The sequence below is a fragment of the Electrophorus electricus genome, chromosome 1 (genome assembly GCF_041902795.1).
Source record: "Electrophorus electricus isolate QZ-2024a chromosome 1, ASM4190279v1, whole genome shotgun sequence".
In the NCBI taxonomy this organism is placed as follows: domain Eukaryota; kingdom Metazoa; phylum Chordata; class Actinopteri; order Gymnotiformes; family Gymnotidae; genus Electrophorus; species Electrophorus electricus.
In genome coordinates, this window is record NC_137497.1 from 38,776,605 (window position 1) to 38,791,961 (window position 15,357).

Genomic DNA, 15,357 nt, shown 5'->3' on the forward strand with positions numbered 1-15,357 from the left:
CAGTGTCCTTTTTGAAGACCCATTTTAAGAACTATGTCCTAAAAATTATTTCTAAGTGAATTAATAGTATTTACAAGATCTGAGTTACACAGGGAATGGGAAAATAGGTTAGCTTATCGCTGTATAAATTTACAAATTTATATTTCCATCTTGTGCCACTTATTGAGACACTCCACTAATAGGCTAAAACACACTGTAAAAACAAACACACACGTACGCACATACACACGAGGGGGTTTCTAAATTTGTTCAATACAGTCAGATTTGACATTAGCAGGATATTGCTCGAAATGTTTCATTACCTGTTACCGATAGCATACTGTGTGTAATGACCGGCATGTGCCACGCGGAATGTGAAAATGTGGTAAATCTTTTGCTCAGAGCACACGCCCACCTTCGCTTGCGTTTCTTCCTACCCACGCGCAGGTTAGGGATTCCCTGTATTAGGAAACCGACAATTGCTTGGTTTGGGGAATCCTCGGTTGGGTGTTCCCTGTATATTTAAATAAGCAGTTTTGCCGACGCTCCACAGATCTCTTCAGGCCGACACTGACAGCGAACCAAAACCGGTGAGATATATCAGTATTTAATTTTTACATTTTACCTGAACTCACAGTGATAATAACTTACCACAGTGATAACAAGCCAACTGTACGTTTTGTAAAACAAACTAACTAGCTAAAATACAGCCTATTTACTCTGAACAGAACATGGCTACTTAAAAAAAGATGATAAAAAAAACCAGTAAATATTTAAATGACTCATGAAAGTTACTGGGTACTTGTTTTATAAAGACTGCACTCATAGTATTTCTTAGAATGTATCGCAGGATTTCTTTTTAATGGTGAGTGTTCTTGTGGGCTTGCAAATGTGAGAAGATAAAGCCACGTGGTGGTTAAGTAATGAACTGAAACATTTGCTTTCAGTGTTGTTTTCACAGTCAGCACCTGCAGCCAGAAAAACTGAAGAGTGCCATGGATGTGCTGCATTCTGGCAGGTAGGATATCTTCTCAGCGTCAACAATAGGTATTTATGCTATTCACCAACAGCTTAAATAACTGGAAGCACCTTCAATGAATCTCAGTTCTTAGGATTGTCAAATTGATTATTTCATTAGAGATATCAAATTACAATATAAGATGGCAAATTACTATTATCTTTAATAATTAACATGTATTTATTTTAGTTGAATTTAAATATGTACACCTTTCCTAGAGGGCTGCAGAAATATAATATTACTTATAAAATATTTGTATTTGTAAAAATAATACATGTATTATAAAATTAAATGCAAATTTAAATTGTATAAATGTAAAATAGTATTTCTAGTATTAGTTTTATTCATGTCTTTTTTAAGGTGTGACGGTGAAGAGCTTGACACTTCTCTACAGAATTGGATTAAAACTTGCTGTCACACACACAGTTCATCAGACCAAGACATAGAACACACACCTGACTCACAGGTGAGCGAAAAGGAGAAGACAGAAGCAAAAGATGATATGTGTGTAGATGTGTGTATGTTGGGGGTGGTGGGTGAATGGGTGTGTGTCAAAGACAAAGGGAATGCAAGAGAAGTGTTAACGTCTTTATGCATTACTGGAAAACCATGTCAAAAAAAGCTGATGTGGTCTGCAGGACTAAAATTCCAGTATTGTACTAACTCTTCCCTTCCATTCTCATTTGATTAACAGAGTTTCAAAATAAAATGTTATTTTATGAGGGTCAGACTGTTGTGCATTTTTGCAGGTTAGTATGGCAAATTTATACATCACATTTTCTACCTTGAGGGAAAAAAATCAAGAGGTCAGTATTGTCAGACACGAATACGCATGCTTGCACACACAACGCGCTCACACACACACACACACACACACACACACACACACACACACACACACACACACACACACACTGAAATGTAGTGTTTTTTGCCATCAGCTTCTCTACATCAACAAAAAATGGGCTGAACAGTACAGAATTCTGAAACAGCAATGTGAATGCAGGGTAAGGACTCTTTCCTCTTTAAGAGGAGTCTTGTGCACACACTGAATTGAAAAACTGGCAGCAGATGAAAGAAGATAAAGAGAAAAGGATGGAGAACTTCACAAAAGTGACTAAAGGTGAACTGGTCATTCTGATGTAGACCTATTTATACTTAGTCTACTAAAACAGAATATCTGAAGCTTATAATTTTTGTCCCCATGGGGAGCAGAGGTAAACAATTTTTTTAAAGTTGATCTTTAATAACATACTTTTGAAACAAAAGCTTCTATGTGAACATTAGCAGGTAAACTGAACCAAGGACTCTGACATTAAACTAGTTACACTAGAATAGAATGTGCAGGCATAACCCTCATTACATTACACAGGATATGACTAAGCACCTTATTAGTTCACTTCTTTTGAAGTGTGTAATGCACATGTCATGTCCATCCTGTTAGAATCTGAATCTAATCAGGTCTACATTCATGAACCCACTATAAATTATTATATGTAATCAATTAATGTATATCAATGCTTATAAATGTAGTGATAGTGTGTCTCTGCAGTTTTTCTTTTTTATTCTTTCTTTTTAAAATTGTTTTTAATAATCATAATTATGATTACTGCAAGGTTTTGGTTGTCGGATTTTGACAGGAGTTGAAGTCTCAGCTTCATGAGGCTGATGGACAGATCGAATGCCTGAGAATGCAATGTGAGACTTTGACTAGTAGAGGGCAGCAACAAGAACAAGAGATCAGGCGACTAAATAAGGTAAAATGATAAATAAAAGATAAAAATCAGTTGCATTTTGGAGGATCAAAAAGTGAAACCTGTTTCTCTTTCTCTCTCCTTCCATATATATAGTTAAACAGTTAAATGGAGTCATCTTTGAGTTTCCTATGCTTTTTTACTTTCAGTTATTCAGCAATTTACTAAATTCATTTGGATAATTTGATAATTTGTTCATATAATAGTAAAAACTATTCCTAGTGTTATTTTTACTTATAAGTAAACATCAACAAGCAACAAAAAAGAAATACAGGTGGTACAGAAATCCTACACATATATAAAAAGCCAGCACTAACACTCGAAAGCGTGTGAACACAGTGAACACCCTGCTGCTTGTTTAACACAGTGGTTTCTGTTAGGCCCTGACTGAGGTGCACAAGAGCTCAGTGTGTCACCAGGATGATTCACAGGCAGGACAGAACATATGGATGCATCAGGTATTAACTGAAGCACACATTGAAGCCCACTAAGTGACTTTTCTCTATATTTAATTTTGAAACATATCCGTTCATAGAATCTTATCATAAGGACCCATGGATGGAAAAAAAAAAAGCACCGGTCAATAAAAAATTTTGTTCTGATGATCAGATGCCCACATTTTAAAAAACTATTTATACCCGATTAACATAAACTTTAAGCATAACAAATCCCTTAATTCCCAAGATTTGTTTTTACCACTATAGCAACGAGAAGCTGAACAGCCTTACATCCCCAAATTTCCCATAGGGTAATATTTGCGCAAACGGTTACTGGACGACGTGTGAATCACTGATGACGGAGTGCGGAGTGACGGTCATGTTTCATAAAGCATGTGTCATATTTGGTTATGTGTTTGACAGTGCCCTGCAGCACTCTCCCTTGATTCCCCCTCTGTGTTTAATGTTAGAGCTGATCGTGGCTGTTGTTGTGTGGTGTAAATCAGGCCCAGGTCTATAAGGAGGACTTCTTAAAGGAGAGGAGAGACAAGGACAGGTTGAAAGAAAAGTACACTGAGCTGGCGAACAGGTGCAAGAGAATCCATGCCGAGTTACATGTTGCCAAAGCACAGGTGAGCTAATGTGGCTTTCTTTTAAAAAATTAGTTTTTTACATTTTGCTGAAAGACAATATGTATGTTCAAGTATGGCCAAATGAGTGTGGGAGTGAATGAATCACTGTTAGTACATGAGTGTGCAAGTGAATGGGTGATGGATAAATCACGAATTCTACTTCCTTGATAATGCAATGTAATCTTTATAAGTCCTGCTTTTTTTTTAGGTACGGTGGACTCCATCCACAGGATCCTCACCACACACATGACCCAGTATTGCCCGTAGCTATACAGACACAAGAAGTTTAGTAAATTTAAAAATTCCCCGAGTATGCAAATTTCTCTCTGTGTCTTCATATGGAACAGTGTTTACAGATTTCATGCAGCAAGTACTACTATTTAACCATGCTTCAAATTAATTAAAGTTACATCCTGTCACACTGCCTTGCTGTTGTACTGTGTCTGTTTTGACTATCTTCCAACTCTCTTCACAACGATTTTTATTACTGGGGTGCGGTTTCCCACAAACCTTTTACCTTCATCCAGGCCTTTAGCCGTCACCATGAAAAAGGGACAAACGATTTGGATTCAACATTTGTAGAACAATTTTGCAACATGTAATCATGTTCAAAACTGCTTAGTCATATCCACTGTTTATTGATCTGAAATGATTTAGCTAACACTAAGAACAGGCCTTATAGCTGCTCTCCACCAAATGAAACCGTTTTGACAAATATTCAACAAATGAACCTTTTATCTATTTCTGTAATGATAAACATTTTCAGAAGTGGTGGGGGTTAATATTTACGTTTAACAGTCATCCATTAATTTACACCACTAACACTGTATTATTCAGTACTGTGCCGAATCTACACGTAATTAATTTAGATTGAATAATTCTGGTTTGCGAATACTGAGTCAGCTATGTGGTTGCAGCATCCGTGACTAGCACAAGATGGCGTTTGCAAAGGTTGTGTGCACAGTCATGATTTTTCTGTTACTTGTCGCTTACGCAGATGGTTACAGCTCAGTTCTGATGATGTCTTAGTCCGCTGCATAAGAGGGTGCTGTAAGGCAGTGCAAAGCAGTTCAGCTGCAGTTGTACATCCGGCTCTCTGATTTGCCTACAACAAAAAGACTTATATTTGGGTTTTGATGCTTGGGGTTTACAGAATTCAGTGTTGAGGATACCACTGGCAATTGCAGACTGAATGTGGTGCCAAGAGTCCGTGCAAGGTGTTTCGTGAAATCCACATGTATGACGTACCAGCTATTAACAGGACTCTTCATCGTTATTTTTGATCGCAAACACGCCAACCTAAATAGGGCGTATCGACATAGTCACTGGCTGGTGACGAAGATGACTCACAAGTCCAATGTTGTGACAACGCCGCGTTTGCTTCGTTTACCCTTAATGGGAGATGGTTTGGGAAATTATCGCCGTGTAGTATCGTAATCCTTTCGTTCGCTAAATAGTGAAACAATTTAGCTAGCTAGCTCGTTGACAGTGATTTATGGTTTAAATCATTGCGATTCAGTGATGAATTAGCCGCGTTTTTGTTTGTCCAGAGATCATGCCTGCTTTTACGGGTAAATTGCGTTTAATGGTGCTCGTTTTGTGGGTTAGCTGCGTTTTTATATTCTGTGAATATGTGATATATTTCCCTACAATTCTACGATGCTCGTGGCCGGAGATGACCGACCACAAAGACTTTCGGGCTCCTCTCCGGGCGCTGTTCTTGTCCGATACTCATCTCCTCGGGGCTATTAGAGGACACTGGTTCGACAAACTGAGAAGGTATGATACATGTCATAAATAGGACTCAAAGTTTAGCAATAATTAGAAATGTTCATGGATGTTACGACATATCAGTCATAACATTGCTGTAATACTATAAATATTTGCCTAGTTCCATGATCATTGAATGCACTATTGATTGAGCTATCTGGCTCCTTAGCTGAGGTAGCATTTCGTTTTTCGGGAAATAAGTAGCTAGCTAATTGTGAACACGTACAAGTACGTTACATGGACAAAGTGAAGAGATTTTTTAGGGCCATAAAGACTAGTTAACTGATTAAACAGTATCTGTTACCTAAACGCAGCTCATTTGATAAAATACCTATTGCCATTAGTGAATATAACTGATATTGAAAATTTGATTACTGGAAAATTCACTCGGGTTATGCCGTCATATTTTCTCCTTAAAGGTTTTATCCCCTTTTTTTAAGTCACTGTCTGTGCCCACTGGCCGATGCAATTAAGATGTTAAAATATGCAGGTTTACTATTTAACATTTTCAGCATGCTGCCACGTTCCAGTTTAGGTAACTATACCTTTTCAGAGACTGTGAAGAATGTCTAATATTTCATCTTTAAAGAGATTTAAGAGAGCTGAAATATATGTACATGGCAGGGGGACCTGGTTAAAAACCTGGATTGTAACCTATTCTTAGATTTTTTTTTTTCAGCAAATGTAAATGTTTGGATTTTGGATATGGTCTTTTAGAATGTTCAGGAAAAAGTTGACAAGGCAAATCAACCTGTGTGAAGACTGATACTACACATAAAAGTACATATATAGTGTAAGATCAGTATGTATTAACACCAGCTCTGTCTGAGACACAGGAGTGCTGCACAGAGAATGTTAAAGTGAACCTTGAACAGGCGCATCGCTGAACTTCTGCACGCTAACTGCTTCCATTTGCACCTGCTAGAGAGTGGCAGATGGAGAGAGCATTCCAGACGGCGCTGTGGCTGCTCAAGCCCGAGGTGGTCTTCATTCTGGGGGACATTTTTGATGAGGGCAAATGGAGCTCCCCCAAGGTAAAGCTGAGGCTCTGGAAGGTCAACCAAAGTCAGCGTCATCATTCATTTTATTTTGAATCTGAAATGAATTCGTTTTTGCAGTCATACATATTTGCTTGACATTTAAAGGGCAGGGCAGAAGTAAAAGGAAAAATAACTTACTGTGTTACTGTGACATCTTATTGTGACATCTCTTTGGGTCAAATGACACTGTTTGTTTTTCTTCCTGGTTAACTATCCTACGTTTCTTCATGCTCTGAGATCTCATTCGGATGCTGAGTAGGCCCCAGAATGGTCTGACTGTATGTAGATTTGGTTTGGTGTTACAAATGAATGCAAATGAATATGAGCGAGCTAACCTTATGGTATTGTCTCAGATAATATATCATTTTCCCTGTTCCCACTGCTGCTTTGTTTCACACTGTATAGTTTTCCATGTTTGCCTTTCTTAAAATTCTTCCAGTCATACTGTGCTGTAGTTTCCGCTACCTGCCATTTCAACTGTAAATGTAGACTATTTCCTATTTATTACACAACTGATCTGGTCACATAAAGGCTGTTTTAATTAATTGTATTTTTGCCTGATGGATTGCTTTGTGATTCCCTTCAGGACTGGGAAGATGACGTTAGACGCTTCAAACAAATCTTCCGTCACCCCAGTGACATGGAACTTGTGGTTCTTATTGGCAACCATGACATCGGCTTCCATCATGAGTGAGTTCAAAGGTTACTGAACAATATTACAATTCTATTGTCTAATGTTTAAGAATTAACAGAAATGGACAGTGTTGGGTTAAAATTGTGATGAACTAACCCAGCTTTCATTCGAGTGTTTAGTTGGTTTCTCCATATGAGTGGTTGGAGAGTGACAGTGAATCAAGACACCAGGGTCAAGTGTTCAGCAAAAAAATTGCTAAGGTTGAACTGAAAGTGTGTGTGTGTGTGTGTGTGTGTGTGTGTGTGTGTGTGTGTGTGTGTGTGTGTGTGTGTGTGTGTGTGAGAGAGAGAGAAAGGGATGGGAAAAAAGTGAAGTGTATGGAGAGTTACAAGGATAAGTAAATGGGTTGTGTTGGGACATGTTACTGAGAAATTAAAGAAGAATATGAACATGTCAAACTTGATAGTCTAGCAGGTTAACAAATGTCAAAACAGGCATAGGAATTATGTTATTGAGCTGCAACGTTTCCCAAGGTCTGTTACCTTCTAAACAGGATGACACGCTATAAACTGGAGCGCTTTGAGAAAGTGTTCAATTTGACGTCGGCACGCATAATCACTAAGAGAGGTGTCAAGTAAGCCATTTTTACAGAAGCTTTCAGATTGCACTACTTTTTTAGTGTTTTATGTGCACTTTGTCTTGTAAACTATGATACATGTGTGTGTGTGTGTGTGTGTGTGTGTGTGTGTGTGTGTGTGTGTGTGTGTGTGTGTGTGTTTGGGGCATCATAGTTTTTTGCTAGTGAACAGTGTGGCACTGCATGGGGATCACTGTCCAATCTGTAAAAGTGTGGAGAGTGAGCTGCACCATCTCTCACAGGCACTAAACTGCTCTGTACAGGCAACCCACGCATCATCATCACCATCATCACATCAGCAGGTACCATCAGTGTTGCTCGCCTTTATCACTGGTTATGAAATGTTTGTTTAATCTCTCAGGATATCTTTAGCTGAATATCTGTCTGTTGAATATCTATCTGTTTGTCTGTCTCTCTTTCACATAAAGGACTTGTGTTGTAGTATTGTTTAAAGTCAATGTACTCCTTATTGCTATCTCTGTGTGATTAGTGTATATGAATCATTGCAGGGTAGAAGGTCAGACTTATTGTCATGCTGGAGCTTTCTCGTTCTCCGTCATATCTTAGCAATAACGACAACCCTTTAGGGACTCCCCCAAGCTGGCTTCAATGAATCATCTGTAGGCCTTTACAGACAGTTTCCTTATTACGAAATTGCTAAAGATGTTAGGTACCTTTTGCCCTTAAAGTAGGGTATTTTTAATGAGGTTGTCTGGTTCATTATTCATAGTGGTCTGGTTAATATACTTTTGATTTGCTTATAGAGAATGTTAAGGAGCAGAAGACTCCAACTACACAGCCATCTTTAAAGAAGAGCTTAGTTTATTCGCAGCTTTTTGGTTTTGTGGATTATAGTCATGATTTCGACTGTCAGATTCTCATAACATATTTATTTGGCACAGTTTCAGATTTAGAACCTAATTCCGGGTAAACATTTGAATAGCAGCTCTGAGCTACAGTGATCATCTGCTTGGTTAAGGTCATGCGGAAGTAGTTAAGCATGTGATTCACTAAAATAAATTGACTTGCATTTGAAGTATTTGCAGTCTAGAGGGAGGGGGGCTGGTGTAGGCAGGGCCATGCTGATTTGAATTCAGGGTTTCAAGGTAGGATTTCATCCATTATCCAGTTTATTTTAGCATGAAAATACAGCTTACTCCTGTATTACTATGCACATCATTTTAACAGATGTATACTGCAAAGTGACTTTTAGGGAGACATCAAAATAAGATTTTTCAGTGTTGCAGCCATGTAGCCAGAGGCCAGAGTCATACATCATGTGCCTGCATTTTATCTTTGTCAAGACGTACACTGAAGCACTTAGTTATGTTGTTCACCTATTTTCTTTTAGCAAAAGCCTTTAATGTCATATGGACACATTTCTTACAAGTTCTCGTAGATTTTATCTTTTGTGTAAAAAATGAAAACCTATAAGATATGAGATTTATTTTTTTTCTTCATCATATGGGTCCTGTAAGAGCCGTCCACTGCTGTGCTGACTGAGGCTTACTGTCCCTGTGGATCTCCTCAGAGCCATAATGCTGGTGGAGAGAGGCATCGCTGCAAAGATGTGCAGAAATATGCATCCTCTCCTCCCGTCATACTGCAGGTAGGCATGAGAGGGCGTGCTCAGGCCAGGGAGTAGAGCTTGGCCCAAAATCTTGGGAGTTGTGGAGATGAGTACTGACTCGTGTGCAGGCAATACTGATGCACAAATCAGGGTTTTGTTTTTTGAACACTGGTCAGAAATTAGCAGTCCTTGTGGAATTATGTAAAACAGCAGGTCAGCCTCAATGTTAAGTACGCAAGGTGTTGAGATGTTCAGGGTACTCTTTGGTTATATTTTAATCACAGTGGCATAGTGCTATTGCCCTTATACATTTTATGTTTGTGTTTAAAGGGCAAACACTGTAGTGTTGGTCTATGTACCTTCTAATCTTTAATCCTTTGGTTTACTTCAGTCTCTGGTTTGCATTATACAGCAGAGACACTCTACAATCATTGACCAAAGCTCAGGGAACAGTGTTGTATCATGTTTCATAAACCTCTCAACTAACCTGCTTTTGAATGTATTGAGTTTTTTGTCTCTTTCTTTTTTTTGTGGATGAATCAGATCTCCAGTCCTTGCTGTTCAGTTCCTTAATCAACCTGCAGATAATTTTAACCTCTATATTAAGATATCTTCAGACTGAAGATAACAGCAAGGGCTGACCCATAGGCATGCCATGCTGCAGTGTTTTTTTTGCACTTTTAGTGCAACTGTATAGGCTGACATCTTGATAATTTAGGAGAACCAGGTGTGTTAATGCATGGTTCCCTTAATCAACATTTTGAGTCAGTTGTAGAACACCAGTGTTCTCAATTTGTACAGGCAGATCAGAACCAGCTATATCACAGAACTGCTATTGTGCCACTGCACTAATATCTAGCTGTAAGCATTTGTCTATGTGTTCCTGTAGCTCAACTAATGTGATAGGTGGTGCAACACCAAGGTCATGGGTTTGATACCCATCAGAGTACACACACTGTCATACTAATTTTATTTAAATGAATGTCAAATGCTGTAAATATAAGCAAATATGCAAATCTTTCATTTGCCTATAGAGGGCAGTGCAATATGGGACAAAGGGTAGGGCAGGGTGTGTGTGTTTTCCACACTTTAAACGTGAGTCAGATTTACAGAATATCACTATTCTAAGTGTGCTTCTGTAACACTCAGTTATACGTCTTTAAGAAAATACTGAAAATAACATAAAATAATCAGGTAAGTGTGGGCAAGTCAAATAAGTGAACTGTCATCCTTTGAAATAGTTCAATAAACCTGGGTGGGTGTACCAATGGACAGTTGTGTAAAGGATAACTTTTCAAGTATATGTCCTGTGTGTGCTTTCCAGCATTACCCCCTGTATCGGGCCAGTGACAGCAAGTGCACAGGGGTAGATGCAGCGCCACCTAACGAACGCTACAAGCAATTTCATGAGCGCTATGATGTGCTCTCTCAGGATGCCTCAAAGATGGTGAGGCACACGCGTACACAGTAACACATCTGTTGATCTTGTGGTACCTATGATGTACAAAATAAAAATTATGAATAAAAATAAGGGAACTGAGAACAAGACACACTCACACATTGCCACTCTTCCAATCATCAGCTGCTGTGGTGGTTCCAGCCCCGCCTTATTCTGAGTGGCCACACCCACAGTGGCTGTGAGTTTCTCCATGAAAACCGGTTCCCCGAGGTCAGTGTTCCGTCTTTCAGCTGGAGGAACCGCAACAACCCCAGCTTCATATTGGTAACCATAACCTCTTTGGTAATTTATTTGAAGCTACACAATGTAGGTTAGGAAGCTAGTTTCAATAATATCCAATGTATATAATTCACTCATTTAGTTAGTACATATGTACGCTAATACTTCTGAGGCTAATATGGTTTCTCATAATGAGGGATTGTGTCCTTGTTTAAATGTATAAATCATCAGAAATGACTGAATTAGTTTCTGCAAATTAATTTGACAATGTAGATCAAGAATCTGAGGGCACTCACACAATATCACAATAAAAGCAAATTAACATGCATGAAGTCTAAAGTAAGGAGTAATAAAAAATGAGCTCCCAAGTAGGGCCTGTGGGCAGAGTTCAGCATTTGAGGAGGAATCTGCAAATCTGCTAGATAGGGCTCCATATACCTTCCAAAGTGAATGGAGTGTGGCTAAAAGCGCTTTGTTTCTGGTACATGTATACCTTTTTGACAATTTGACAATTGTTTTTGCCTCCTACTGTGTGTGTGTGTGTGTGTGTGTGTGTGTGTGTGTGTGTGTGTGTGTGTGTGCACGCTTCCATGTGCAGGGATCATTTTCTCAGTCTGACTTTGCATTGTCTAAGTGCTTCCTGCCCGAAGAGAGCAGTGTTATAGCAGTATACTGTGGCAGCGTCTTGGTAATTGCGCTCATCACACTCAGCCACCTCAGTGTGTTCAGGAGGGCGCTGCGCTTGGCAAACAGGCTTCTAGGGAAGCAGAAGTCTATCTGAAAATGCACACTAACACTAATGTGAATATATGCTCAGTGATTACACGTTCGAGGTATTTTAAAGAGCCATTTTGCACAGAGTTTCACTGTCAGGGAAGTGGATCCAGATGCCAGCTAATGCACTTGGACTGAACTGTGATGAGTCAACTGAAACTGGAAGTATTTTTAGGAATTTTTTTGAAACCTTTGTGTTAATGATTGTGTGTGTGACTAAGGCTTTACTTTTATTTAAAGCTGTGTATTAATCCATTTACTTTTAAAGTCTCTTTCACCTATGTTTTCCCAAGTCTTTAAGGATTTTCACCTTAAAATGTCTTCACTAACTCAGGTGGCAAGGCCTGATTAGATTTTTTTACTCTATGAGAAATGTTTTGAATAAAGTTTTGACTGAAACAAATGCAAATAAAAATGAACATCTAAATCTGTTTGTTAATGGAATTTGTTATTCTTATGCTAGTTGAGTAATAAAACATAACATTTCTTTTAGAGGTATTTTATTTGCAAAATTACATTTCTCCTGACATTCTCATTCTAAACAAAGACAAAGGTCTTCTAATGTGCCTCTTTATTAAAATGAAAATTAAGAAACATAATAAAAAAAAATGGTGAAGTCCTTGAAGGCCAGATAGAGTTGGGTTTTTTTGTTTTGTTTAATTTTCTTCACTCAGTCATCACTCAGTATTTGAACATGAAGAAGCCTCAAAAGAAAGAATTAGCCTATCTACCAGTGCTATGGCCTCACCATACAGTGACTGTGGCACCACATAGCCTGTTCCAACCATCCAGATAGAGTACAATAGAGTACCATACCCCCCTCTCTGGCCAGGTCTCCCTGTGAAATGGTGGACATATGTGCTTTGGAGCTATTTAGGGAACCACACAGATATGAACTGCCAACGGACACATTCACCTTTACCTCACTTCCGTGTGCAAGCTGAAGGTGGGATAAGGTCATTCATTCAGAATTCTGTTCATCTGATTTGCAGATTTATCTGGGCCCCGGTGAAATGTGACTCACATGTACAGATTACATCATAAAGTGAAATGGGTCTATCATAGTTCACTAAACCTGGACACTGAGGGCAGAAAGGAAATGTGGAAGAGTATTTTGGCCTGGCATTTTGCAGATGGTGGTGATTGTGACAATGGTGAGCTGTGGGTGCTAATGCACAAAAACAGGCAGTGACAAATGGATGAGTGAAGGTGGGCTTTCTCCCAAACTTCTCACACAACTCCATTCTCCATTGATCTAGCCAGCTCTCCGTGTTCACATATGACTGTCCTGTGATGTACTCAGTGGGCAGGCGGAAGAGGCTCAGTGCTGCTCAGTGGCTGTGAGGAGGGACAGTCAGTGCCTATATGTCCCAGACCTTTGCGTAGTCCTGAAGGTTTATGGGACAGTCAGTGAGGAACTAGTCTCTCTCACCTTCCTTCCCGCTTCTAAAGTACGCCTACGTGTATGCATTGCTATGCAAACAACCTTGCTAGACATTCATAAATATGTATACGCATAGGCACACACATTCTATGTATAATTATATATTTATAGAATATAGCTTCTTTTTGTAACTTTATAAATGTATATGTACATATATAAATATAAAAATGCAGATGTACATTTGGGTTTTAACACAATGTGTGTGTATGTGAGTGTACACATGCACATGTGCATGCAAGCACACACACACGCATTCACACATTTAATGCCATAACCCTGTGCACATGCCTCAAGCACACAGTCCATGTCTAAAAAGTTGCTTCCTACTCAAAACATCAGCAGGCCGCAAGTTTGGACACTTAAAAGGATTTCCAATGGTTTTAAAGCTGTCAGAGTCCTAGAAAGGGAAAATGAACAGAAAAAAGACATGTACTCTATCTGTAAGTTCTCAACATAGGTAAGTGGTTAATTTTGCATATTGTATACAAGATTTTTTTGCCTAATTTTCATTTTATACTAAAGATTTCATTAATCTTTACAAATCACAAGAAAAAATGTGTTTCTACAGAGAGACAAAGACTTCCCATCAGCCGGCTGTGCTGCAGTTAAGGTTTGACATCAAGCTGTACAACGCTGTCAAAAATGTAATTACATCTAATCCCCATTTACAGGTACAGCCGTAATCAAAGGCACAAGGAGCTTCTACAAGTCAAAGTTTCTTCTCTTTCTCAATTAAGTTGTACAAAATAACATTACATTTTGCAGGCCTGTACAAGAGAAAGCAACCTTACACATTCCTTAGTATAATAAAACACCCCCTCCCCCAAAAATATATTATGTGTTTATTTATATTTATTTATATAGGTTTATCGCCCACCAAGACAACCCCCATGGTATGAGCGATATCTATCAGCCAATCAGTGTGGTGGTTCTCCCTAGGCAGAAAGCGGCTGGTGCCTATTGGCTTAGAGCTGCAGAGGACTTGAAGTCCTACAATCCACCACTTCTACTCTTAAGTCTGTGCTCTTTATATTATTCCAAACCCCCATCTATCCCTGCAACCCCTGCACGCTTGACATAAAAGTGATAAAAGAAATGCAAAACACATTAAAAAAAAAAAAAAGATGAGTAATAAATATGGTGGTGCTACATAGTGAATTATGCTTCCTGGCCTTCATTTTAGGAACCTGATGCAAAGTGCATTATCCACCCTATGTCAAGTACTCCTAAAAGACCTTCACAAGATTGCAGAGGAGAAGTCGGAAGGTCTAAGTTCAGACTACCATGCCTGAAGTTACCACAGATTTCCATTAGTATAACTGGTCCACATCCAACCAGTGCTCGCACAATGTAAAAATGAAAACACTTTAAAGCAAAAGCAAAAAAACCAAACAAACTGAAAACAAGAATTTCTTGTGTGTGCACCTACACACACACTCATCTTGGAAAAAAAGGCTATAAATAAGGATCAGATGAAACGGAGGGAAGCGTCAAAAGGTGGGGGAAAAGATCACATGACAACATTGTCACTTGTCAGTAGTTCACATAGTCCTGCAGCTATCTGGGAGTGTAAAAGAAGTGATCTTATTGGAGGAGTGGCCAGTCACAAGACTGCAGCAGCCAATCACAAGAGCTCATACTGACGAAGGTGCATCCTCTGTATGATGTCACGACAGTCATTGAAGACACGGCGGATGTTCTCTGTGTCCACAGCACAGGTGAAATGTGGGTAGCAGTAGTGTTTGTCCGAACCACTCGCTGTGCTTATCCTCTGTACAATCCACACATACCCACACCCACACACACACACATCCATACAGAGAGAGACCAAGTTACCTAAAGACTATGAATGCAACAATTATACCAAGAGACAAAACACTCAGATGGACTTTTTTAATACACATAACATGCAAACTCACAAGACAAGGTTTATGTTAAAAGTAGGAATGAGAAAAATGCACAAAGCAGAGAAACCACATAATTCAACAGA

At 39.0% G+C, this 15,357-nt stretch overlaps 3 protein-coding genes and 1 long non-coding RNA gene across 7 annotated transcripts in view; 3 read left to right on the forward strand and 1 right to left on the reverse strand.

Annotated features, from left to right (window-relative positions):
- The first annotated feature begins 349 nt into the window (after positions 1-349).
- Positions 350-1,468, forward strand: LOC145650627 (uncharacterized). The gene is made up of 3 exons (XR_014116725.1): positions 350-569; positions 927-997; positions 1,358-1,468. It is a non-coding gene; the product is annotated as an uncharacterized LOC145650627 (long non-coding RNA).
- A 498-nt stretch (positions 1,469-1,966) lies between these two features.
- Positions 1,967-4,223, forward strand: LOC113582407 (uncharacterized). The gene is made up of 5 exons (XM_081695376.1): positions 1,967-2,120; positions 2,638-2,754; positions 3,132-3,209; positions 3,695-3,820; positions 4,029-4,223. Exons 2-5 carry the CDS (start codon positions 2,689-2,691, stop codon positions 4,068-4,070), a joined length of 312 nt encoding a protein of 103 aa, XP_081551502.1. The 5' UTR covers positions 1,967-2,120; positions 2,638-2,688; the 3' UTR covers positions 4,071-4,223.
- Positions 4,224-4,788: 565 nt separating this feature from the next.
- On the forward strand, positions 4,789-12,350 carry mppe1 (metallophosphoesterase 1). Of its 2 annotated transcripts, XM_027018147.3 has the most exons (9): positions 4,789-5,599; positions 6,516-6,624; positions 7,217-7,320; positions 7,818-7,898; positions 8,056-8,203; positions 9,433-9,510; positions 10,796-10,918; positions 11,054-11,194; positions 11,748-12,350. In XM_027018147.3, exons 1-9 carry the CDS (start codon positions 5,376-5,378, stop codon positions 11,928-11,930), a joined length of 1,191 nt encoding a protein of 396 aa, XP_026873948.2. In that variant the 5' UTR covers positions 4,789-5,375; the 3' UTR covers positions 11,931-12,350. The 2 variants fall into 2 exon arrangements, with proteins under 2 accessions (XP_026873948.2, XP_081575101.1); XM_081718975.1 differs by lacking the exon at positions 7,818-7,898 and having other exon boundaries at positions 4,790-5,599.
- Positions 12,351-12,406: 56 nt separating this feature from the next.
- The window catches only part of gnal (guanine nucleotide binding protein (G protein), alpha activating activity polypeptide, olfactory type), a 36,285-nt gene continuing 33,334 nt past the window's right edge, over positions 12,407-15,357 (reverse strand). For all 3 annotated transcript variants that reach the window (XM_035526445.2, XM_081718983.1, XM_027018157.3), the window contains one exon: positions 12,407-15,138. In XM_035526445.2, the coding sequence (XP_035382338.1) occupies positions 14,992-15,138 (147 nt within the window). In that variant the 3' untranslated portion in view covers positions 12,407-14,991. The remainder of the gene's footprint in view (positions 15,139-15,357) is intronic.